Raw genomic sequence first — 24,294 nt, 5'->3', positions numbered from 1 at the left:
AACATCGTTTATAGGTAGACCGAGGTCGATATGGCTGATGAAAAGGAATTAAAATAAAAATATACAGCTGAGCATGTTTGTTATACCATAATTAAGCAGCAAAAAAATGTTTTATTATATTAAAGTTAAGCAGCGAAAATACAGCAAGAAAAGGGGGGGGGGGAAGAGGAAAGAGGGAACAATGTCAAAAGGTGGAATACTGGTGTTGCCTCCTGGGCCGTCTTCGCGGGTGCTGTGTGTGTCTCTCCTTGTTCCCAGGGGCGGACGCTGCCTGTCTCTTGGCATTGCAGTTTGCTATTCTGATTATGTCCGGATTATAATGCTCTTCCATCGCTGACCGGACTTGTGTGGCTTTGGCCTCTCTGGCCAGGTCCAGGTGGTGGGATGCCATTATGTGGCAGATGTCTCTGCGGAGGTTCGCAATGGCCTCGTTCAGCCGGGTTGCGTTTGGGTGTGACAGGGGCCTGGTAAAGTCTGATGTGAACGAGGGTTGGGTGAAGGTAGGGAAATGGCCAGACTCTGCACTCCGGGAGAAATATTCATGCTTGTTTTCGTGGAATTTTTTCGAGCACAGATGTCTGGCAAGGTTGTTGACGAAGGTTTGGGGTGGGGCAGAGGGAGAGTTTCTAAGAGGGCCTGTGGTGGGTGGAGTTCTTTTAATGTCTTTTAATATTTCTTCTTAAAAAAATCCTAAAAAATCATAATTATGAAAAAAACGACTATAATCCTTTCAATAGTGTCTACTATAATCTTTTTTAAGCATAATTTTGTTTAAAACGTGTATTGCCTTCCAGTCATCGTTGATGGTTTTGGTCGTTGTTACTTATTCAAAATGTTTGATGTTGGCACCCAACATATGTCATTGCACCTTGGCCACATAAGTGATACAATGGCAAAAGAAGAGGTGTACTTGGATTAATCATGAGTGATAATGCCAAGACGTATAAGGCAATGTCAAAGGAAGTAAAGAAACTATTTCATTCCCCCAAGCTATACGAGCATCTCACAAGTCAATGTCTCAGGTGGAAATTCATTGTAGGAAAAAAGTCCATGGATAGGTGGTTGGTGGGAGAGATTAGTTAGAAGCGTGAAGCGTTGTTTGATCAAGAATATAGGACGCGCATTCCTAAGTTTTCAGGAATTAAACACCATTTTAGTTGAAATAGAAGCTGTCATAAATTCAAGGCCACTAACCTATATGCATCTTGATTTAAGGGGAATATCGTATCCTTTGACACTGCCACAACTTGTAAATGGAAGAAATTTAGCACAATCTTCTAACCATAGACATGCAGAAATTCTTAGCACATATGAAGCCTGGTCCAACAGGCAAGGTACCATCATAAATTGTTAGCAAGATTCACTCGGCGTTGGAAAAAGGAATATCTTGTAGGACTTATGGAATTCTTTAAATCGAAACAGATTCCTAACAGTATTTCTATATCTGCAGGAGATGTAGTTCTATTGAAGAATTGTTGACAAAAAGGTGCTTTTGGAAAATGGGAAAAATTACAGAATTGTTGCCAGGAAAAGACGGGTATGTTAGAGCGGCAAGGCTTGAGATCCCTACGGAAACAGGAGGTAAACGTGTATTTACTCGCTCAATTAAACATCTGATTCCATTAGAACTCCATGTAGGTAAAAACATCGAAGAGTCTTCTAACAACGAAGATATGCATTTGTGCAAGATCAGCGAATTACCACAAAAGGACACGCAGACTCTCGATAGGCCAAGGCGCAATGTTGCAATAATAGGAGAACTGAACCGACATTATAAAGTTTTGTAGTTTTATATCGCATTTATACTGCTTTGTTTTGTTATGTTATGTTGATGTTTCTTATTGCAACAAGCTGTTATTAAATTTGAACTATATTGTGTAATTTAGATCAGAATAGGTGATCAACCCCCGGGAGTGTGTTGTAAAGTACTGCGTAGCGGCATGCGCAGCGGATTGCAGCTCAGCACGTCGGAGGTGATTAGATTAGATTGGAGTAGGGAGTAGGAACATGCGGTGTTGTAAAGTGATTGCAGTTATAAATATTTAGTGTAACGAGAATTGAGCCTTGTTATGTGCGATTCGTTCACTAATAAAACCATCCTTGACTAACGTGTCATTTCCTACCCAGCGTGTCTTATTTTACGTGCAGAGAACACGGAGCCAGTGAGAGAGACAGTGTGTTGCCTGTGTAACTCTGATGTGAACTGAACTGAACTGACTTACATAAAAATTAACATGCTTATATACAGAAATGAATATCTAAAATTAACACGAATGATGTAAGGAAAACAAAGGATAGGAAGGGCTAGGCTAAGTGTGAATAGTTTATGAATTGAGATTTAGGTAGATGTGTAGGGTTGATGAGGGCCTAAACAAAAGAGAGGAAATGTTGACATAGTGATATGCTCGTAGCGTGTAGTGATGAGGTAGTGATGTGAAGAAATTACTGTAGGTAAAATAAACAAAGTAAAAATGGATGGCGATAGTTGAGGAAAAATTAGAATGAATGGAATCACTACAAATATATAAAAAGGTTTTGTTGATAATATGCAAAGGGTGTTTTCGCTCTTAATTCTCTGCGTAGCCCGGTCCACGGTTTAAAGTTTATAACATAATTATTATAGCCTGTACTATAAGTAGTTTAATAGACATGACATGACCTTTAATAGACATGAGGCAGAAATCATTTTCTAATTGGGGTAATTTCAGAATTTGTAAGCTGTTTCAAAATCAATTATTGTATAGACCAGATTAATAGAGTCCTTCCCATGGAATGTGGTTGACCTTTTCTGAAGAAACCCATTTTTAATCTCAAATTTAGACTTAAGACTTAAATACATAAAAAACCTTTTTTCAGGGGTAGGACCTCAATGAGTCTATATCTTCCCCCCTTCTAACAAGAATTCGGTTCCCAGCTGCCCCTGAGTAAAAAACAAGGGAACTTTCATGCGAAGCATGCGCAGTGACACGGAATTGATGACTGACACTATAAAAAAGCCTCTCCCCAACTTTAGATTAAACCTTGTTTTCAATTGTAACCAAAAAGTTTCTTTCCTGACTGTTAACACTAGAGAAAACAAGCATGTGTTGGGAACAGAACCAAAGAGTTTGGCATTTCAGCGAAACCAAAGAAGAACAGAGCCATTCCAAAACTAGAATTGAACCAAGATGCCTAGTGTAAATGGAAGAGCTATCGTCGCTTTTTCAGGCAATGAACCAAAGAGTTCTGTTCTTTTTTCTGTAGTGTGAACGGGGTCTCATTTAACCCTTGGAATTCAAGTTGATTGAGTGCATTTGAATTCTTAGACAAACCTATCGGTGCAATAACGCTTAAACCATGTATTTCTGAAAGTATGGTAAGAAGATGGAGACACCATTGGTCTTTCATAGACACCCAATTGTCAGCTTCCATTTGAATGGGTAACATTTGAATATTCAAATTTTTGTCTATAAAATGTTTTCAGATAAAAATGCCTGGAAATTATTAGTCGGGAATGATGTCCTAAACGAAAGTTACAGTTTTCCAAAGTCAGAATTTTGAGTAATTTCACAGAAATATTTTGCATTCAATTGTGATGTCAAGATGATGACTTGGCATGTGAGTACTCAATCAAAAGTATTCAAAACAGATAAGCGTGAGGAATAGTGTGACTGCAAAAAGATTGTTGGAGGCTGTTCTTTGTGTTGCTGGTGGGCCAAACAACAAAAGCTGTAAGAATAAATAATTTACAGAAGTTATATCCTTTCACAAATATCCAAAAAAAACTCTTTACCCAGAAAGATTCGTGAGACTGGTGTGCTTTGTACATAGGCACAAGAAAGACTGTCAGCCGTTGAAAAGTTCAATCTGTTGCTCTAAACATTTTGATGATGCCTGCTACAATATGAACAGAGACGTCGCTAGAAGCCTTGGTTTTGAATCCAACGTTAAATGAGCTTGCTGTTCTAACTATTGATGTAGCAAATAGACAGGCAGCACCTACAGAAATGACACATCGTGAATGAAAGCCGGGGTGCATTTTGGCCAATCATTATAGGCCTATGACCTATAAATCCTCTACTCGCCAAAGTTGATCAATCGGATATTATTATTTCGCATTTCAGTGCAATATATATTTAAACATATTTCAATGGACTACGACTAGAGCGTCATTTCTTATTCTTAGATATTCAAAGACAAAGAATCTAGCGTTGAAGATTGTTTGCAAGATGCCAGTTCTAGTGCTGAACAGGACATTTGGCCAGACAATTGCCAAATGCTGCAAGGAAGATTTAAACCAATGAAAACTCAGATATGGAAGTTGAAAAAAAAATTGAAGGATTCTCAGGGGGTTTACATTAAGTGTTTATTTTACATTTATATTTTACATACACTTCCGCTTTTATCATCATCTGTGCTTCACACTTGTGAAGCTTTGTTTACATGTCTTGTGGAGCTTTCTTTGAATATCTCATGGAGATTTGTTTACATGTATTGTGGAGCGCAAGTGGAGTCCACATGGAGATTTCTTTACAAGTCAAGTCTCTGAAACAGAGGCGTTGTTATGGGGGGTAGTAGCGGCTAAAGGTATGGGACTTGGGCTCTGTGACAATTACAAACCATATATATATCAAATTATTACAAGTTCTATTTACATCGCAAAAAGCTACTACGTTCCGCCTCTGGTTTGGAATCAACTGCCTGTAACTGTAACTTAATCAGAAAGAAAAGCAATGCACCAAAACAATGCTTTTGTTAAAACTTTTAGAGAATCTATGAAATCTTTTTCAACAACCGTATTTAATTTCCCAAGTCTTTCAAGAGTCTGGAGGCCCTGGTCACATAAAAATTACTTAGAGTGCATTGCACCCTATATCCTGGGATTGTGCTTGAAGCATTGAGGCAAAAACAAATGGTCCCTTCTTGCCAGTAGATCTTTGGCATATTTTCCCAATACTTTTGTCCTGGTTCATCAAACTGGTCAACATTTGAAAAAAAGAAGTTTTAAGTGGGGTTTAACAATAATACTTTTTGGATATTAATAGACAGTACAAAAATTTGGGAATAGAGTATATTCAAATTTCAGCATGATTGTTCTAGTTTAAATAGACCCTTGATTTTGAGACCTTCCTCTTCTTAGTAAATGAAAAAATACTTGAATATTTAGACAATGTTTTAGTAAAACAATGATAAAAGAAAATTGATTATTTTTCTGGAAAACATTTCACTCTTCAAACAAGGAAACGTCAGCCTTTTCCCAAATATATACATGTTTATATTAAATAAAATTAATTTATAAAAAATGTGATAACATAGGATTTTTCTTAAGAGAGTGGAATCTGGAACACATCCTTTAAAGGAACCAAAGTTTTTGGAATTCTACTTCATGCTGGCAGTGCTGTTTGGGTTGTTCTGCTATTGCAGGAGTGAAAACCCAACTTGCCAAATGAAGTCAAATAGAACCATGGTGACTGTTATCCAGAGACGTAACCACTGTGGAATAATTTTCACATGGCGAAGCCAACCATATAATTTTTGAAAATTCCCAGCAGGAAACTTCATGCTAAGTTTTGGAATATTAATGTCTGGAGTTAGCATAAATCGGGTTTTCTTGATGTTGAATCACATGGGAATGTCAGTGATTTGCACAAGATCCTTCTTAGGTCACCAAAATCGCTTTCTCTTCCCATCTGTTTTGTTACACAATGGAAAAAAGTCAACAAATGATTGAACAGCTAAAGAACAGTAAAAGATACAATGTGGTTTGGAGATGGAAGGTTTGACTCAATGGGGCATAATGCCAAATTTTGAGGGTAAACGGTGTTTTTACACAGCATCTCCAAATTGGTTCACTTTGAACTTTTGCAGGTAATTGTGGGTACCTACAAGAAATTCTTTTCAGTTGTCTATAACCGAAGGTAACAGCAGAGCTTTGTTTGAAAATCAATCATGTAATATATGAAAGAGATCTGTATTTCTATAAATAAAATCAGTTTCCTTTATAAATTTGATTCCGAAATTATCAAAATATGTTTCTCACTTTTCAGTCAAATAAAGGCTAAAGTAGCAATGCAATGGAACTGGAGGGTGCGAAACCTTCCTTTCAAAATATTACCAGTAAAGGAATGCTTATAAAAAGACAATCGCATCAATGATAGACATAGAGATATAGCAAAATGGCTACGCATCTCTGAACCTTCCACTCAGCATTACCATGATTTTTGGCATGTTTCCAAAAGTATCACCAAAAAAATTATCCAAGCAGGCAATGAAAAAGGGAATGAGGTATTGGCTCAAAGGTATTCGTGATCTCCCTATTGGTGTGCACTGTCAACCATTTTGCATTCCCCCTTTTTGGATACCTGTAATGGATTCGTTATGGCTTGTTAAAAGAGCGATTTAAATGGTGACTCGATCGTCTGACGAAGAACAAAACGCCTCAAGGAACCTCCCTTTTGCAGTCTACAAAAAACATAAACGTGATTAGATTAGCTTCCAAGCGACTTTACATAGTTGCATCGAATATATTGGTTTAGTCACACGGAAACCATATTGTAACAACATTAATTGGCACAAGAAAATGTACAGCCTCCCAAAATGTACGAAAGCGCATGACCATCATGGATATTCTTCCACCATTTAGTCACCGATGTTTTGCATGTTCAAAGAAAATATTTGCATTTATATGTTAAATTCTCTCTGGTAGATCTACTGTAAAGGTTGTCAACGATTTTTTCAAAGTTTGGTTAAGGAAGTCCATCCCAATATGCTAGCCAATCAGGGGTTTTTTCTTTCTAATTGCTGCATATTAATAATAATGATGTTACATGTCGGTATATAAGCGAGTGTGGTAGTGGAATAGCGCATTCAGGTTGGATACCCTATTTATTGGATACCCTAATAAATATGGAATACGTGTTAGTTGGGGAATTCATGGAGAAGGAGTCAAGGAAACAGGAAAAAGATCTAAAGCAAAGTTCTGGAAGATTGATATATCCGGGAAGCAAAACTGCTGCATAAGCTGTCCAAAGGAGGAGACTAACAACTTGGTCAGTATTTTCTTCCAAGTTTACATATGAATGTAGATCTAGAAGCATTCAATCTTTTTGTTATTTCAGCGAAAACTTCATTTCCCTTCAATTATAACTTACACAAAATTTACTTTTATTATACAACCCATCTCTCGCAACTATCCTACAATCTTAATTACGAAGCTTTTTATCTAAATAGCAGCACACTGAGCATGCATAGGTAATACACACATATAGCAATTACATCCGTCTACACTTGGAGACTGTGATTTCGTTATCTTGTGAAATATTTGTCCTGATTCATTAATAACATTTTTCCTAAAGAGACTTTTGAAAATCACAGGTGGCAGTATTTCCTGGCTCACAGTTACACCCACTAGTGCAAGGGGATGTTCCATGTCCCAAGGATTGGTGTGTTAATTCAACGCCCGGTTGATGTTTCTGGCACGTTGAGCAAGAAGTTTTGGCTGCAAAATTCCCTACAGGGGCGACCCCAAACACAGCTGCATTACTCGTTGGTACGAATGATATATTGCAACATGTTATGGTTGATCGTGCGAGGAATGATTTCTATGGGTTGCTTGTCACTGTGCAGCAAAAGTTCTCCAAAGCAAATGTTAGAAAGGCTATCCTCACATTTTTTGGTAAAACTATCTGTCTTTGAGTTTTGATTTTCACGTGTCGAATAAAATAAAAAGTATCATTATCATTTCTTAATGATTGTGAAAAGGCTCAGGTAACATAAATTTGTTCTTTAGGGGAGCATTCTTTTTTCATTTTCTTATGGTCTGTTTGAGAACTGTGTTCCTGTCGTTAGTCACATCTGCAAATAAAAGTTCTAGCAGGTAAAACCTCTTTGCAATGTGCAGTTCACAGCATTTATTTTTTATTATCAAACACAGATTATTGCCGTATCAATATTGCCGCGGCTTGATGAATTTTGGATTCGAGAGGAGCTATATGGCAAGATGATGGCCGAAGAGTGCAAGAAGCTTTAAATCCAGTACCTGGACATGAAGCCAAATTTTCAAATTGGAGGATTGCCGTTTGAGGTCGTAGAAAGATGGCGTCCATATAAGCAAGGACAAGGGGCTGCCGTTGTTGGTAACGCTTGTATCGCGGGCAGTCCTTCATCCCAGTGTAGAATGTTTCCAGGAGGTCGTTGCAAAAGCTTCACCACCAATGCAGTGCCCTAATTGTCTTTGACGGGAACTTCAGCACCATCATCCACAAGGTAAACTGATGTTCTGTTTCTGTTGTATTTTTTGCATGTTTGTTACTTTCTCCCAGGGATGCTGGCCAGGGGGCGCAGGGGTTTTTAAAATACCGTCAGACAAAACCAGACACATCAACTTATATTTATAAACCTGCTATTTTTTAATGTGAAGGTGTTTGCAGAACTCTGTTATACTGTACAGTTTAGGCATTAACTCTTTATAATTTGTTTATTCAAATCATAGCACGCTTTTGTTTTAATTGATAAAGATATTAAACTATGCATCTCTCTCTAAAATATCTATAATTGAAAGCAAGCTACAATTTTTTAAAATATTTTAGAAAACAGAGTTGCAAGAAAGGGGATCGAGACAAGTTGACCACTCTCTGTTTCCTGACCATGAGTATTTTAAACCCAATACAATTAAGGAAGTGATTATAGTAAGCCTGAAACTCTTTACCTGAGATAAATTGCTACCCCCCCCCTTTTTTGTGGAAGTAGTGAACATTAAACCAAACACTAGGATAGTGAACAGAGCCCACCTGTCTTACTAATGCATAGTAGTCGGAATCATCAGTACATGAATATAAAGCGAATCTTTAATTAGCTTCCGCAATTTCAATTTCTCCAAGGACGTGTTAAGGCTGAGAAAAGATGGCCAGGCAAAGTCGATGGAAAAAAACGACCCTTCGGAAGAAGGTAATCCAGTAAGACTGGAGCCCATCTTAAGCGATCTAATTTTTGATTGATCTACAACACACTTTCACGCTTCTTGACTTTCACATGTTTTTTTCAAGATTGTTAATTTTGTTAATATCAAAACACACATGTGGATAAATAACGCACAAAAATACATAGTACATTCGACCTTTTACTGAAATCATCTAATTTGACGTCCAGAGAATTTTGCCAACACATGGGGTCACCAAGGGTCTCTAGACAGGTTCCTGATTGGTCAGTTGCCATTAGTCGTGGTTTTGGATACCTGGAACACAGTTGCCAAATGGACTTCAATCATGAGACATATGTCAAATAAACACACAGATCATCCTGATCCTCTCTACACAGGAACCAATCATGGTTAACTTGAAAGACGTCTATGGATAAAAATTGGCAGGTGCTTTTTTGTTGTGTTTCTGTCTAAAAAATAAAAACATATTTTGCAGCCAAGAAAAAGTTTTTCCATATGGGTTTCGCTTCTACTTTGCTTAAAATTACTTCAAATTAACATAGTTTCAAATTGATAATATATTTTCAAAAATACACATTAAAAAGATAGAATGCATTTTACAGACCCTATGAACTTTGCCTTTACAATAAGTATTTCAACATCACCTGTTTTATGCTGAGAAGCAAGAGCCAATAGCTTTTAATTTTAATACAAATTATCTATACCGGGAAGCAAAGTATATGATGGGTTGAATGTTATCCTTACAAATAAGACCATTGTTGAAGACAAAGTTATCATCAGATGCACAAACAAGTTGTTTTGAAGGTTTTCATTCCACCCTGAATCATTGACATCCAAAGATGACAGATTTGTCATGGATGGGTACAATTTGCAGGTAACTAAGTGTTTTTATAAATGGTATGACTAGTATGGTAAACAAATGATTTCCATTTTCCTCAAATGATGCTAATGCATATCATCTTGTCCAGTAATTTAAAGACATTGACCTGACAGGAAAGAAAATCATCCAAAGACATTGCATTCTTTTAAAGAAACTCTTGCAGTGTGCCATTTCAATGAGAACGTCAATTGACCTCAAGAAAATGTAAGTGGAGAGAAGTGTTACAATGTTGTTTACCTTAAATTCAAACTTGATGAAGAAGCTGTTCGTAAAGTTACTGTTCCTCCAAGTTATGATATTTCTATTTTAAAACTTGCACAAATCTATATTAAGAATAATGTAATAAAGAAATTACATTAAAACTATTAGCAAACTGGATGTCTGATATGCCTTTGATAATGCTACTTCTATTTTTCATCAGGATATGTTAATGACATGCTCTCTTGCTCAGAAGGCGAATTGCAGGAATCATATGCAGCATTCAAAGCGAAGGAGCCTGAACTATTGAATCGCTAGTTTCCGACTCTCAAACAAGAAGCTATTGCACAAAAGTCTAAAGCAGGGTGCTCTGTCTGGATATAAGTTTTCATGTGTAAGAAATGATATTAAGCTATTGCCAGTTGGCGTTTGTTTCATCAGCTGATAAGCTAATTTCCAGTTACACTGTGTGAACAAATGCAGTGAAATTTGATTCAATAAACTTGACAGGTGTAAACTTACTGGTTCTGGCTTTTTCCTGCACATCGTTTGTATGAGAGATTATTTTTATCCTTTTATAATGCCCCAACTTGTGTAAGAGCAACTCTATGTGTCATTACCAAATTATCCTCATATTGTGTTACATAAGTGACACAATCAAAAACCATTTTGCCTTCAGCTTCATTTAAACTCTAGAGACAGACATTGGGGAAAGAAAGAAAGGATTTCATATTGCAGATCGATGTAAATCTCAGAAAGCTCTTGTATTGATTGGGAGAATTCCATTTTCTGAACATCCTTCTTGTCTCGAGAAGGCCATGCTTACACACCAAAAATTAAAACATTGGGATCATGCTGAAATTGATATACTTAATTAATGTTAATAATGGACAAATAATGGAAACATACATAAATAAATTAATAAATAGATCAAAGAAAATCATTCGGTATATAAACAGTTTGTACTCTTTTAATTTTAAACACTGTTTCAAAAATTAATAGGAAAACAGTATAAAACTTCAGAGTTCCTGCACTGCAACTAATTCCTCTTTGCGCACTGTGAAATTTTAAGCTGCCTCTCTGTCACATCCACTGTATTGTTCGCCCTTGCAATCAACCAAAAATTAAAAACCAGATCTGTTCATTTGGTGTCAAAAACACATAGGTCATATGTTACGTGAGTGTAAATTTATTTATTAGCTTTGCTGTCTCTGTCTAATAATCACTACCCCTCAATCAAGGAAAATTTAGAATTGCACATTTTTCTTAGGAGTACTGTGTTAAGAGCATGTACATGAATATGGTTCCTATAAATAAAAACAAAATGTACATGATGCTCAGATACAGGTCAGGGTCAGGCTTGTGCTCCAGACCAGTGGCATAGCCAGGGTTGGAAGATTGGAAGGGCAAAAAGGAGTCCGACAGCAGAGGGTCCGGGGATTTAACTTAGAGAAAATGATTGCTGGCAACACTCTTAAGAATGAGGGAAAACGCCCTGTTTTGTAAATGCGTTTGGAAAAGCTATAGATTTTTCATGTGTTGATGGTTTTTAAGTGGCTAACCGCCATTCTTCAACTGTCTTTTTATTTCACAATACCTCTAACATTTATATTTGGTGAAAAAAAATGATGGTCCAAAGATGTAAGCAAGTATCTAATAATAACAAGCAGTATCCAGAAGTTTAAAACTAAGTCTGTTATTATTGGAGAAAAAATTTGCAAAATCCTTGATGTTGCATTAATTGCTTCACTCTACTGATTCGAAAGAGGTTTCAGAAGTGAACCGAATTTCTCAAGAAAAGGACCATATCGTTTTCGTACATCTTTAATTTTCGGTTTTATTCCACATACAATTGTTACGTGACTCTACGTTGCTCGTCCCTTACCTAAATTTCGAGAGACTCTACTCTCTCTCTACTTTAGTGTTTCAATTTGTCTTTTATATGAAATTGCTCCAACTATCCAAAGATACTGATTAATATGCTAATCTTCTTAACTTACGGTTTTTTTCTGCGATTTAACCATGTGCCTGTGCACAGTGCAGGATGTTGTGTGCATTTATGGTTCCTTAATTTTCTGCTTCCACGAGTCTATTTAATTTGCTTTATCTGTAAGTATCTAATTTGGTTCCTTAAACATGCGAATAACTAAATTTATACGTACTTATAATTTACTAATTTCCCAATTCCTAATTACAAAATTTTGTTTGTGGAGCGACATTTGATAGCTTCAACCAGATACTTCACTAACATAATAGCTTTTCAATTGTGCATTTTTAACAATATGGAAATTTCACACCAGCTGCCTTGGCAGCCTATTGGTGTCTAGAAACTGTGTTAATGATTATTGCACCCAATGTATTCCCAACGAAGAGTAAGTCACTTTGGAGGACTGTCTGCAGAAAAACCATCAACAAAATGGCAAGATTTGTTCCCAATTTTGACGAGTTCAATGCAATGACTCTATTTGGAATATGCAGACAATTCACAGAGAACATTCCTGCTACAATTGCCTGGTGTGGGCAGAATGGGCTGCTTGCACAAATGATGTCGAGTGAGCGCTGCCATGTTGGTGCCTTCAATAGATGCCAGGATGGGGTAACATGGCGATGCCCACAATGTCGAAGAAGGTTTAACATACGCAAGGGGAGTTTCTTTGAAGGTTCGAAGTTGCATTTGTGGCAAATAATAGGGCTTACCTATTTCTAGAGTTTAGACTGTGGACAAAGAAGGGGCCTGTCGCAGAAGCAGGTCCTTAAGGAACTTGAAATCAAAGGCGAACACAAGGTGGTTGATTCGAAGCAATTCTGGGCGATGTCTGAGTGGAGCATTTTCTTAACAATCTGCAACAGATTGACGGACCTGGGCGCTTTGTGGAAATGGATGAGAGCCTGTTCACCAAGAGGAAATACAATTGTGGCAGAATTCTTCCTCAAAACTGGATATTTGGATGATATGACCCGGTCGACAAAAAAGGGTTCCAGGTTCCAGTTTCTCGAAGGGATACTGTAACCTTACCAACAATTTTGCAAACTTGGGTTGTGCCTCCAATACCAACACAGGACAGTGAAACACACTTACAATTTTGTTGACCCAGTCGCCAGGACAACTACAAACCACATGGAGGCAATGTGGCAACAGGCAAAAAATAGATTCAAGTCACAGCATGGTTCAACAAATCGCAAACTTATACCCGACTACTTGGCAGAATTCATATGGCTGCAGAGATTTAAGGACAGGCCATTTGTTGTAGTAGAGGAATTTTGGAAATAAAATGGTCTTTCAAAAACAAGGAGAAAGCCTTCAAAATGCTCCTAATGAAGACCCTACTTTCTGTCTTGATAGTGCTCTCTCTTTAAAGCAAAACCATTGATACATGGCTCAAATACAATTTCAAATGTTTGTCCTTCAAGTACTGTGATTTTGTTGTTTGCACAGATATCGAAAAGCATATTCAAAGAGCTTCTTTCAATAACTGCTACATGCCTACTAAATTAGTCAAGAAAACTATTTTTATTCAAAATAGAAAGAAATGCCTCGTAGTGATGAATTGTGGTTTGTCTTTAAGAATAAAGCATATGGGAAAATGATTTTATGTGCTGGGGAAAACTGCGCAATAGGAAAATTCCATTACAACTGTGTGGACATTGGAAGAAAACCAAGAAAAAAATGTTTCTGCCCAAACTGCTCACCACATAAATAAGTTTGATTACCTTGTAATTTCTAAGCAATGGCTGTTCTAATAAATACCACCCACTTAGCAATCATTTCAGAACATCAAAACCAGGACAGGGTCTTGACTGAACAGGGCAGGTCATCAGAGAAGTGTGATCTTATAATTTGACAATCATCTCAGAACATCAAAACTCGACTGTTCAAGACTACATGCGTCTAGCTGCAGCTGCACAAAATGCGAAACATGGCATATATGAGGATTGGGCATTGACTTCAGACTTTCACTTAACAAGCTTTGGATGCAGGTTAGTTATGGCAGAACAGATTGCAATTATGTTATCAAAATTTGGCACCATGTTCAATTGCATAGGCGTACTAAGAATTCTGAAATTCTTCATGCGTCCAATTCCCCTTTCATTGTGAATTCTGACTCTAGCAATTCTTCTACTTATCTCTACTTCTCTTTGGCTCAGCTGGCTTTTGCCTTTTGTAAATGGCGGTATAATCAAAGATGCACTGTGACCTGGGATATTATCCTCAACTAAAAAACCTCTGACTGCAAAAACCTAATCACCATATTCTAGCAAATCCAAACATCCACTCCTCTGTGTAATAACCTTGTCTGACACTCTTCCACCATATGCCCTTGATACAAAAATAATATGACCTGTTGGTGAAATACCTATAAAAACTTTCCAGGTGTTATTGTGCTTATAATTTGACCAAATTAATTGCCTAGTCTCAAGATTTCCTGGACGGTCTCTAAAGACTTCTATGCAGTCGATTATTACCCTGCAACGTGGATAGCATTTCCTGAATGGTTTGGAAGTGTTCCCAATCCATCCTCTTTGTTTGGCCAGTGAATGAACCTGCTACTTTGCTTGCAATAATTGGAAGACTGGCATTCAGGAAACAGTCCCTTTACTGACTTGGAAGAGGAAAGCAAGGTCCTGATTCAGAAGATTCAAATGCAACTTCATGAAAACTAGTAGAAGGATATATTTTGGATCAAAAACAGCAGAATTTGGCAAAACAGGAGAGAGAAAATAAAAAATCCATGTGAAGCAAGCCAATGATAGTAACCTGTATAAAATTGAGCTTTTTCATCTGTATTTACAACATTGAAGCAAAACTTTGATAACTTTTACTGCTCATTTAAACCATCTTTCTTTTCATACATTACTTAATTCCAAAGTTAGACACTTCAGTTTTTCCACCAACCTCTCAATTTCTGTTATGCAACGCTGATCATTTTTAGCTTCTGTAATTTCGTCATCAAAATCTTTTGCCAAGCTTTCTGCTATTTGAAATGATCCACCTAAACTGTCATAAGAATCGGGTGAACAGGATGGCAAGGGTTCCATAAAGAATTTTTTCCTTGATTATTCCTCTTTTTTCCAGAAACTCTTTTCGAACCTCCTTCATATCTCTTTTGGCTTGATGCTGAAGATGATGCTGCATCTATTCCATACCCAAGATTCAGGGTAGGAACATAATCATGTATAACACAATATCTGTATAACACAAGCTATATCTGTATAACACAAGATTTAAATAATACTCAAAAGAATTACCAATACTATTAATTGATTGACCTTAAGTGCCAAACAATGCCAATGGTTTGAAAACTGACGTTATCAGACATTTTCTAGAGGGGAAATACAGGGTTGTGCTTTATATATACGTTTGACTGAGACTGAAAAAGGTTATGCTTCAAGTGTGATGAAAGCCATCTTGGAAGAGATTGTACCAAAAGAGTTTTTTTATATGCCAAGGAAGCCACCATTCAAGTTTACATGAAGAAAGAGTTTAGAGGGTAGAAGCAAGCCTAAGTGTTTACACTCAAAGTGATGATGGTATATTACCACTGAAATCTGTTGAGCTTAATAGGGAGCAGATTTGGGGCATACTTTAAAATTGGCACCACAAAGAATTATATCAGCAAAAAGGTGAAGAGTTGCTGAAGCTAAGGCCACTAAGGTCAGAAAAAATCAGCCTAAAAACAGCAGAGGGACAAGGGGAAAGTGCCAAAAGAGCAGTTTATGAAATAAAGACATGTACCTAAAAAAGAGAGGGTTTTGAATTTGAAGTTGTGGGACTAGACCAAAGAAACTTGGCCAAAGCAGAAAGAACACAAAGCAAAGGTTTGAAAACGAAATACTCCCATTTAAAGGGTTTTCATATACAAGAAAGTAGAAATGGGACCTATGAATTCCACATTTTGTTTGGAGATCCAACATTCACTGACATGAAAACTGGAAATTGTTTGATGAAGCATTATTTGGCTGGACAGTTCATGGAGAAAGGGGTGGAGCAGATCAAAGTTTTTCACTCAGACAAAAAATGAAGAATATGAAAAGTTATATAGATTAGATGTGCTTGGCATAGAAGATAAACAAGAGTTTGATCAGCAAGAAGTAAGAAAGGAATTTATGGAAAATATAGAGCAAAATGAAGAAGGAAGATATACAATTAAAGTACCCTGGATTGACGAAAGGCAACCACAGAATTGAAATGAGGGACAAAGCAGAGTAGGATTAAAAAAGTTGATGTCAAAGATGAAGGATAATGTTAGAGAAAGGTATGAAGCTTTTATCAGAGAACAACAGAGATAGAAATAATTGAAGAGGCACCAGAGGTACCAACTGGAAAGAGGATTTACTATATGCCACGTAACCCTGTTGTTGTATCTTTTTGGAAGTGTATAAATAGTCCAGTGATCTGATTTGTGTTTAAGTCAAGATCACAGTAAAAAAATCGGATAGCGGTGAACAAAATTTAATAATAGCATCCAACATAAAAACTGAACAACATCAAGGCAAAAACCAACGTTCTAATCACCTGAAAAACACCTAACAAAAGTGAGCAAAAGGTTCTTTTCTTATAGCTATTTATTGAATACAATACAACAATCAAATGTGTTAAGTCCTTTTGTTAGTCAATAAATGATACCGCAGCTCTTTTGTTATTCAATAAGCGGCACCGCAGCGCAACTACACACAACACCTGTTATCAGGGAAGAGGTTGTCATCAGTAAAGTGAGAATCGTGTTTGATGCCAGTGAAAACCATCACTTCAAGATTATTGGATCAATTAATGTATGAAAAATGAAGATATTACTTTTGGGGATTTCGTCTCAAACGTCTATAATAACCAACCTGTTGTTATAAACAAAACGTTGTTAAGAAGAAATACCATTAGAAGGAATGTACATCTCCAAGGCTTCTGTAATTAACTTTAATCACACTGTACCTTTATCGAATGCTGTCTTGTAACATGCTGTGCACAACGTCAATAATTTTGCATTTAACAGCTTTCAGGTTTCTGGCTGTGAGAACTAACTTGTGTTCATTTGGGCATTATCGTGGCTTTTCAGTGCAGCAGAGACAACTTTTTTCAATCGTTAATTTGGTTTTTTTTACGACAATAATTTTCGAGAATAAAGTTGAGCAGTTGAATTTACAGTTCAAACAAATATTCAACTGAAGATTAACACAAACACACAGAGTGCCTTAACCTGAAAAGTACTTGGCATGTCTTTTCACATAAACATGGCCTCTGGGATATCAAATTGGGCTTGTAGGGCAACATGGTGTGTTTCTTTTGAATAGACACCGTTGCTAAGAAAGAAATAAACTGGATATCATCGTTAAGCTGCCATTGTGTTAATTGACCATTTACGGTAGTTTAACACATTTCACTTTGAGGCTCATTCTCTTGGCTGATGCAGGTCATGCAAAGATGAAGGTCTAAAATATCCTGAGAATCTAGGCCTCCTGGGAATCTCAAAATGGTTTCCTGGATATTGGCTTACAATGGCAGAGGGAGATTATGCTCGCAGTTTTTTGCAGTTCTTTGAAGATTTTAAAGGATTGTTCTTCTGTCTTGCATAACAAAGAAATAAATTTTTGATAAAATATTTGTGATTTGATTAAGTCCATCTAGTTCCTGTATAAGCCCCTATCTATTTTTGATGTCCTTTTCATGTGTTGTTTGCGGGATTCTTTTTGCTACTTCATATAAGGTAAATGTGGCAATCCAAGTTGTTGTTGTAACGAGGCTTCCTCAAATAGTTGAATTTACTAAATTCGGCTATACTTTGATCTTGGACTTAAAAAAAGTTAGTTCTTAAACCGTAACCAATCCTTGTTTTTTCCCTGAGATTGTTTTATCGTTACCTCTGTACTTACAATGGGGCTTTTATCTTGACCCTGTACTTTGCCTTCCACTTTATTTCTAACTCTGTATTTTTTTCTGTAACCGATCTTCTTCTATTGGCATTTGCTTATGATGCAATTTTAGCAGTTTACTCGATTAACGATCTTTGCTTTTGAAGCTTTCAGTCCAGCCTAGGCCTGTCCACCGAAGGTCGAATAATAGATATTCGGTTGCTTGGCTAGGTATTTGGTTACGTCATACACTAATCGAATATTCGGGTGTAACCGAATAGTTCGATTATTCGAATAGCAACGATTAATCGAATAGCAACGGCTATTCGAATAGCAATGACTGGTCGAATAGCGATGACTGATCGAATAGCAGTGACTGATCGAATAGCAAGACTGGTCGAATAGCGATGACTGATCATCGAATAGCAATGACTAGTCGAATAGGATGACTGATCGAATAGCAATGACAGATTAAAAATAAAAATGCATGCATGCTGCGGGGAAAACTGCATCCTAAGCAAACTGGGTGGGTAGGGGGTCTGCATAGCGTTGGTAAACCTGCGAAGAATTGGTTCAGGTTTATCGAAGAGCATTTATAGAGCTCTGAATCATCAAAGCCTTATGGACACCTGAGATATGGCATCGAGGCAATCTTGATATGGGGACGGGGGAATTCGCTAATCAGGGTACGCCGAATGGGTTCTCCTATAATAAAGGAAAATATTACAAAAATAGTTTTTGAATCTGAATAATTCACTGGAGTTGCATTCTTTGATAGAGCCAAATTTCAATGAGTTAGTCTTCTGCACTTCAGTAATTTTTTGCCACTTCCAAATCTAAGAATTTTACGTCTACGATAAAAGATATGAGCACCTCTTCTGGGTAATGGTGTTGAAACATTACGTAACTAGGTTTATTTTGAACCTTACTTATCAATCGCTTAAAATAGGCTGGGAATGCTGTTTACTGTGATTTAGTTAATCGCCTTCCATGGCAACTGCTTCGTAGTTTCCTTTGAGGGGGCTCTTGTCAGCAAGGGATGATGTAAAGATGCTAAAATTACCTTAGAAAAATCGTATAAATAGGAAGTCATATGTGGCATTGTTTAGGAGTCATTTTAGAGCGGAAAAACTGCTAGTACTTTACTGAGTAAGTTTTATTTTAACATTCATTTAAACGGTAAAAATCATTTTCGACATAATTTTGTGTTCAATGAGCGACTGTAAATAAGATGAAAAGATCAAGTTTGGTTTGGGAATATTTTGCAAAAATAGACGAAAAACAAGTTAAGTGTAAGCTGTGCGAAGATCGCCTTAGTTATCGTGGTGGAACAAGTTCCATGTTGTCACATGTCCGCAGCAAACACCCAACAGTGTGTCAACCTCAACAACAAAACGTCCAGATTCCAACTTCTAATCAGCCTCCATCCTGAGATTCCGCATCAGCCTCAGCTGTCCAAAGTACCGAAAAATCAGCAAACAATGACAAACTACATGATTGGGCAACGAAAGTGTAACTCTGATATGATGCCAACTTACATGGTTGAGGGTAAAGGCTTTCGTCAATTTATGGGTTTTATTGAGCCAGACTATAAAGTCCCATCTCACCAAACAATAATGAGACGCATTAATAAAATGTACAACGAAGTCAGGAGAGATTTAGAAAAACTTTGGAAAACATTACTAATGTTTCTATAACTACTGATGCGTGGACCTCACTTGCAACTGAGTCGTACATTACTGTAACTGCCCATTTTATAGATACAAACTGGGAGATGCAGACATTTGTTTTGGATACCAGTGAAATGGACGAGCGACATTCGGCAGAGAACCTGGCAATACGTCTGGAGATGGTGAAGATGGAGTGGAGTTTGGAAGGAAAAATTCGCGTCTGTGTGAGAGATAACGCTGCAAACCAGGTAGCTGCAGGGAGACTTTGCGAAGACTGGGAAGATTTGCCATGTTTTGCCCATACATTGCAATTAGCTGTAAAGGAAGGCTTTGCAATCGAAGAAGTGAATTTACTCATCAAAGCTGCTTCCAAAATTGTCAAATATTTTAAGAAATCTGCGTCAGCAACAACAGCTCTTGATGCAGCCCAGATTAAATTGAAAGTAGAGCAACATCGCCTGATCCAAAGCTGCAAGACAAGATGGAACAGTGTCTACGAAATGTTTCAGCGTTTGGAGAGCCAAAAGCAATGCGTGCAAGCAGTTCTGTCTGATCGCAATATTGTCAAGCCAACAAAAGAGGAAGAGTTGTCTCTAAGCGTAGTTCAGTGGAACAAAATTACCTCTCTGTTACCTGTTCTTCATGCGTTACAAATAGCAACAACTGCAATGTCTTCGGAGCAGAACACATCGGTGTCGTGTATTCTTCCTGTCGTCACTGGATTGTTGAAAAATGTTTTGGATGTGAAAATACAGGATTGGCAGCTACTGCGAGAATTTAAAAGGAAAGTTTCACAGGCCTTGAAGGAAAGATTTTTTATGGATTTGAAGGGTGATTCTGTTGCTGCAGTTTCATCTGCCTTAGACCCAAGACACAAGAACCTCAAATTCCTGGCTTCTGAAATGCAATTTTCTGTTCAAGAGCATGTGAGGTTTCTGGTCAATCTTGTCACGACTGATAAAGAGCTGGTTGTGGAGGAAGAACCTGCTACAAAGAAATCTGCCATGGTACTTCTACTTGGATCAGATTATTATGATCACCAACAGCTACTACGAGATGAGTACAGCTACTTTCTTGAGGAACCTGCCATGCATCCTAATAGCAACCCATTAATTTTGTGAAAGCAGAATGCTCAAAGATTTCCCAAGGTTGCATTAATGGCCAAAAGATTTCTCTGTGCTCCCGCAACTTCAGTCCCCTCAGAAAGAGTGTTTTCTGCTGCAGGGAACATCGTTAATAAGAAGAGATGCAGTCTGCTGCCAGAAAATGTCAATGCTTTAATTTTTTTGAATAAAAATTTAATGACAACTTGAACATATTTCAATGCGTATGTTTTACAAACAATCGCTTTCCATATTAAAATTTATAATCTTGTGAGTTTTAAATCTTAGCAGAGAGATTTGATCATTTATTGTATTGAATTGACCACACCCTACCACACCCATGTTTACGCCCATATTCGCCGAATAACCGAATAATCGCTTATATTCTATCCGAATAATCGAATAGTAAAATTTGGGGAGTTGGACAGCCCTAGTCCAGCCTGTCTTTTTTTCATGTTTATGTAACATGTGCATGCTATCTCTCAATTGACTTTTATTTTCCTTCAATAGATTTATTTTCAACTTCTGCTTCTGTGACCAATTCCATATTGTCTCTATTGAATGATTTTCTAATTTAAGCATTGCACCCATTGCCTTATGGTTACCATTTTCTAACTGTTTGATTGCTCTGTTGCTTCTCCCATACGTCATTTGTTGATAAATTCATCAAACAAAATTCCCTTGATCTGTAGATCCATTCAAAACTTTTTGTGTGATCTCTTTTCTTGGTCGCCACTTTTGTGTGGGAAATTTTCCGAAATTGCCCTATGCCCAAAAGAACTACCAGTAACAATAAAGAAATTATATGATGTGTTTTCTCTTACGTCTCTCCAGTAACCATGAAAACCTGATCCACTACAATTACCGTGTTTCCCATTTTGTACTCTTCTTTGGGAATGTTCTAGAAAAAAATTTATAATCATAAGAGTTATAAAGCAATCAATTAGCCTAGAATCTACTAACGTTAGCCATGTTAGGCGAAAAAATACAATCACTGCCAATCACTCTTGCAGCACTTCTGATATTTCCAATGTTTCCATTCATCCACACAGAAAAGTTGTCTCACAGAAAAGTTGTCTCACAGCAGAGTCGAGACATACTTTGTGGTAAACCATTTTCTACCAATTGCTGTGATATACTGCATTGTAAGCAACATTAGAGAGTTTACGATCCACTACATAGGTCACTACGGCTACTCAAAGAGGTCTGTGCACTAGTTTTGTCTTCCTGTAGTCACAAAACATGTTACGAATCACAACCTAGTTTGTAGTATGCAGCTTTGGCGCCAAAACCAAATTTGTTTTAAAAAAAGGCGGGCAACCTAATAATGCTGCATGCTGCAGGACTTTTGGATGCTGAAGAGGTTCTAATTTTTGATATTGCCAACAGGAGAAATAACGTTCACGGTATGCTGCCATACCGGAATTACGATCGTTTTGTTCTGGAGGACATGGATGAGAGTGAATGTTTGGTGGATTTTCAGTTTAAGAAGGACGATATTTATAGTCTCGCAGTTGCACTGCGTCTCCCTGAGGTTTTCAAATGCAGGAATGGAACTGTGCATGTTTGTCATACCCTAGTCGATATGCAGACTTGGTTCCAAGGTTTGGTAGGCCAGTTCCTCAGTTGTGTATGATATTCAATAGAGATTGACTTGATTGTTGACACTCATGGACATCTCTTGAGGAGTCTAGACCAGCCTTCACTCTCATGGGAAAATCTGCAACAATATGCAGATGCAATTCACCAAAAAGGCGCTGCTCTAGACAATTGCTGGGGGTTTATTGATGGTACAGTGCGTCCAATTTGTAGGCCTAAACAAAACCAAAGAGTTGTTTACAATGGACATAAACGAGTACATGCCCTGAAATTCCAGTCTGTTGTTGCACCTAATGGCCTTATTGTCAACTTATTTGGACCAGTTGAAGGAAGGCGGCATGACAGTGGGATATAAGGAATGTCTGGTTTGTTGGACCAGCTGGAAAGATACTCGTTTTCACCAACAGGCCAGCCATTGAGTATTCATGGTGACCCTGCCTATCTCCAAAGAGTGCATCTCCAGTGCCCGTTTGCGAGGAGAGTTGTGCTGTCCCCTGAAGAACAAGCCTTCAATCAGTCCATGAGCCAGGTCAGAGTCTCAGTTGAGTGGGTTTTTGGAGACATCGTGAACTATTTCAAGTTCACTGATTTCAAGAAAGACCTCAAGATTGGGCTCAGTGCTATTGGGAAGATCTATGTTGTTTGTGCCAAACTTCACAATGCATTGACCTGCCTGTATAGTAACAACACAGCATCATATTTCAACATCCAACCACCTACCCTGGCTCAGTACTTCAATGGGGAATAACAACTGCAATGATTCAATGAGAAACAGCTTTTTTAAAAGCTACCAAATTTGCCAAACTTAGTTTTTCCCAAATAACACACAAAAAGTTGAAAACTCTATCAAAAAATCAGTTTTTTCAATGCGCTGATTTCCCAAATACAAGAAATGAGGGTTTAAAATGTTTAAGCCACTATGAGATAATTTTTTGATACATTGAAGGAAGGTCAATAAAGAGGGGGCCTTTTAGAATAGTGGGTGGGGCTTCGTTTCAGTATATACTGCTTGGAGTTTTACCCACTGGTCAAAGGTATTTAGAAGATGGTGATGTGGTTCCAGGACTCATTAAGGCAATTTCCGATGAAAACTAACACTTTGATATACATAATTAATGAATGAACTAGAAGAAAACACAGGTTAACAAACAGAAACATTGATAAGTGTTTGTCTGCACTCAAAAAAGGGTCTTTTAGTGAAGAACGCCTTAATGAGAAAGGGACTCAATGCAGTATTTATGGTCAGGCAAAATTTTTGAAGTAATTGAAAAATTTAGAAACCCAGTGTAATTCATTCCTTCTACAACTTCTTCTATTTTATTCACAAAATTATTGCCTTTTTACTATTAAGTCTATTTTTGCTTTTTGATCATCAAGCCTTTAAAAAATTGTCTGCTGATTTTCTAATATTTTGTTCATTGTTTCCAGCATAAGTTTATCCCTTTCCTCTTGTTGTCTCATCAGTAACTGCAGCTCTTTCTCTCTGAGCATTTGTTCCTGTCTTTTCAAATCTAAGAAGTCTTTGTGTTTCTTTTCTTCCAGTGCTAAATTCCTTTCCTTTATTTTATAATCACTCTTTCTCCCACTTTCCTCTCTCTTTTCTTTGCCCTGTCAATAATCAACCAATTCATAACCTGATTTCTTTCTCTTCTATTCACTTTCTTGTCCTTCCCTTTTCTTTGTCTGTGAAAGCCTCTCCATTGACGGCTTCCTTACACTCTCAGCTGTTTCTACCTCTTTTTCAACTTGTTTCTTTCTTTTAGCTTGAGCTTCTATCATTTCTTGTTCAGCTGCTTCTGAAAATTCGATGACTGTCTCTAATGCTTCATCAAGCTCTGTTATTTCAGGACTGATGCCACTGGCTCTGTGCTCCTCCCTTGTCTTCTTTTTAAAGGCCTTCTCAAGCTTCACATATCGCTCTCTGGCGCCCCTCTGGTCTACACAAAACCTTAGCTCCTTAACTACATTAAGAGACTCTGCAACTTTATCCCAAGCATTTCCACTTTCCCTACAACCATGTTTGAAATTAAATGGTTTGGTGTTCCAGGGAGTTTTAACAGAGATTCTGAAAACTAATAGAATCAT

The 24,294-nt window shown here is 37.4% G+C and overlaps 2 protein-coding genes and 1 pseudogene across 2 annotated transcripts; 2 read left to right on the top strand and 1 right to left on the bottom strand.

Moving 5' to 3' along the window:
- Window positions 1-2,177: 2,177 nt before the first annotated feature.
- Window positions 2,178-24,294, bottom strand: LOC148959692 (uncharacterized). The gene is made up of 2 exons (XM_089110318.1): window positions 10,035-24,294; window positions 2,178-9,366 (listed from the first exon to the last, which is right to left on the bottom strand). The coding sequence occupies exon 1, from the start codon at window positions 24,292-24,294 to the stop codon at window positions 23,860-23,862; it is 435 nt and encodes a 144-aa protein (XP_088966444.1). The 3' UTR covers window positions 2,178-9,366; window positions 10,035-23,859.
- Window positions 19,612-20,628, top strand: LOC148959694 (E3 SUMO-protein ligase ZBED1-like). Its single transcript, XM_089110304.1, has one exon. It carries the CDS (start codon window positions 19,612-19,614, stop codon window positions 20,626-20,628), a length of 1,017 nt encoding a protein of 338 aa, XP_088966430.1.
- Window positions 22,153-22,957, top strand: LOC148959693 (uncharacterized; annotated as a pseudogene).

This window comes from Rhopilema esculentum, chromosome 9 (genome assembly GCF_057945365.1).
Source record: "Rhopilema esculentum isolate cy_ngs chromosome 9, ASM5794536v1, whole genome shotgun sequence".
In the NCBI taxonomy this organism is placed as follows: Eukaryota; Metazoa; Cnidaria; class Scyphozoa; order Rhizostomeae; family Rhizostomatidae; genus Rhopilema; species Rhopilema esculentum.
Note: the sequence above shows the minus strand (reverse complement) of the source record. Positions and strands in the feature narration are given on the sequence as shown.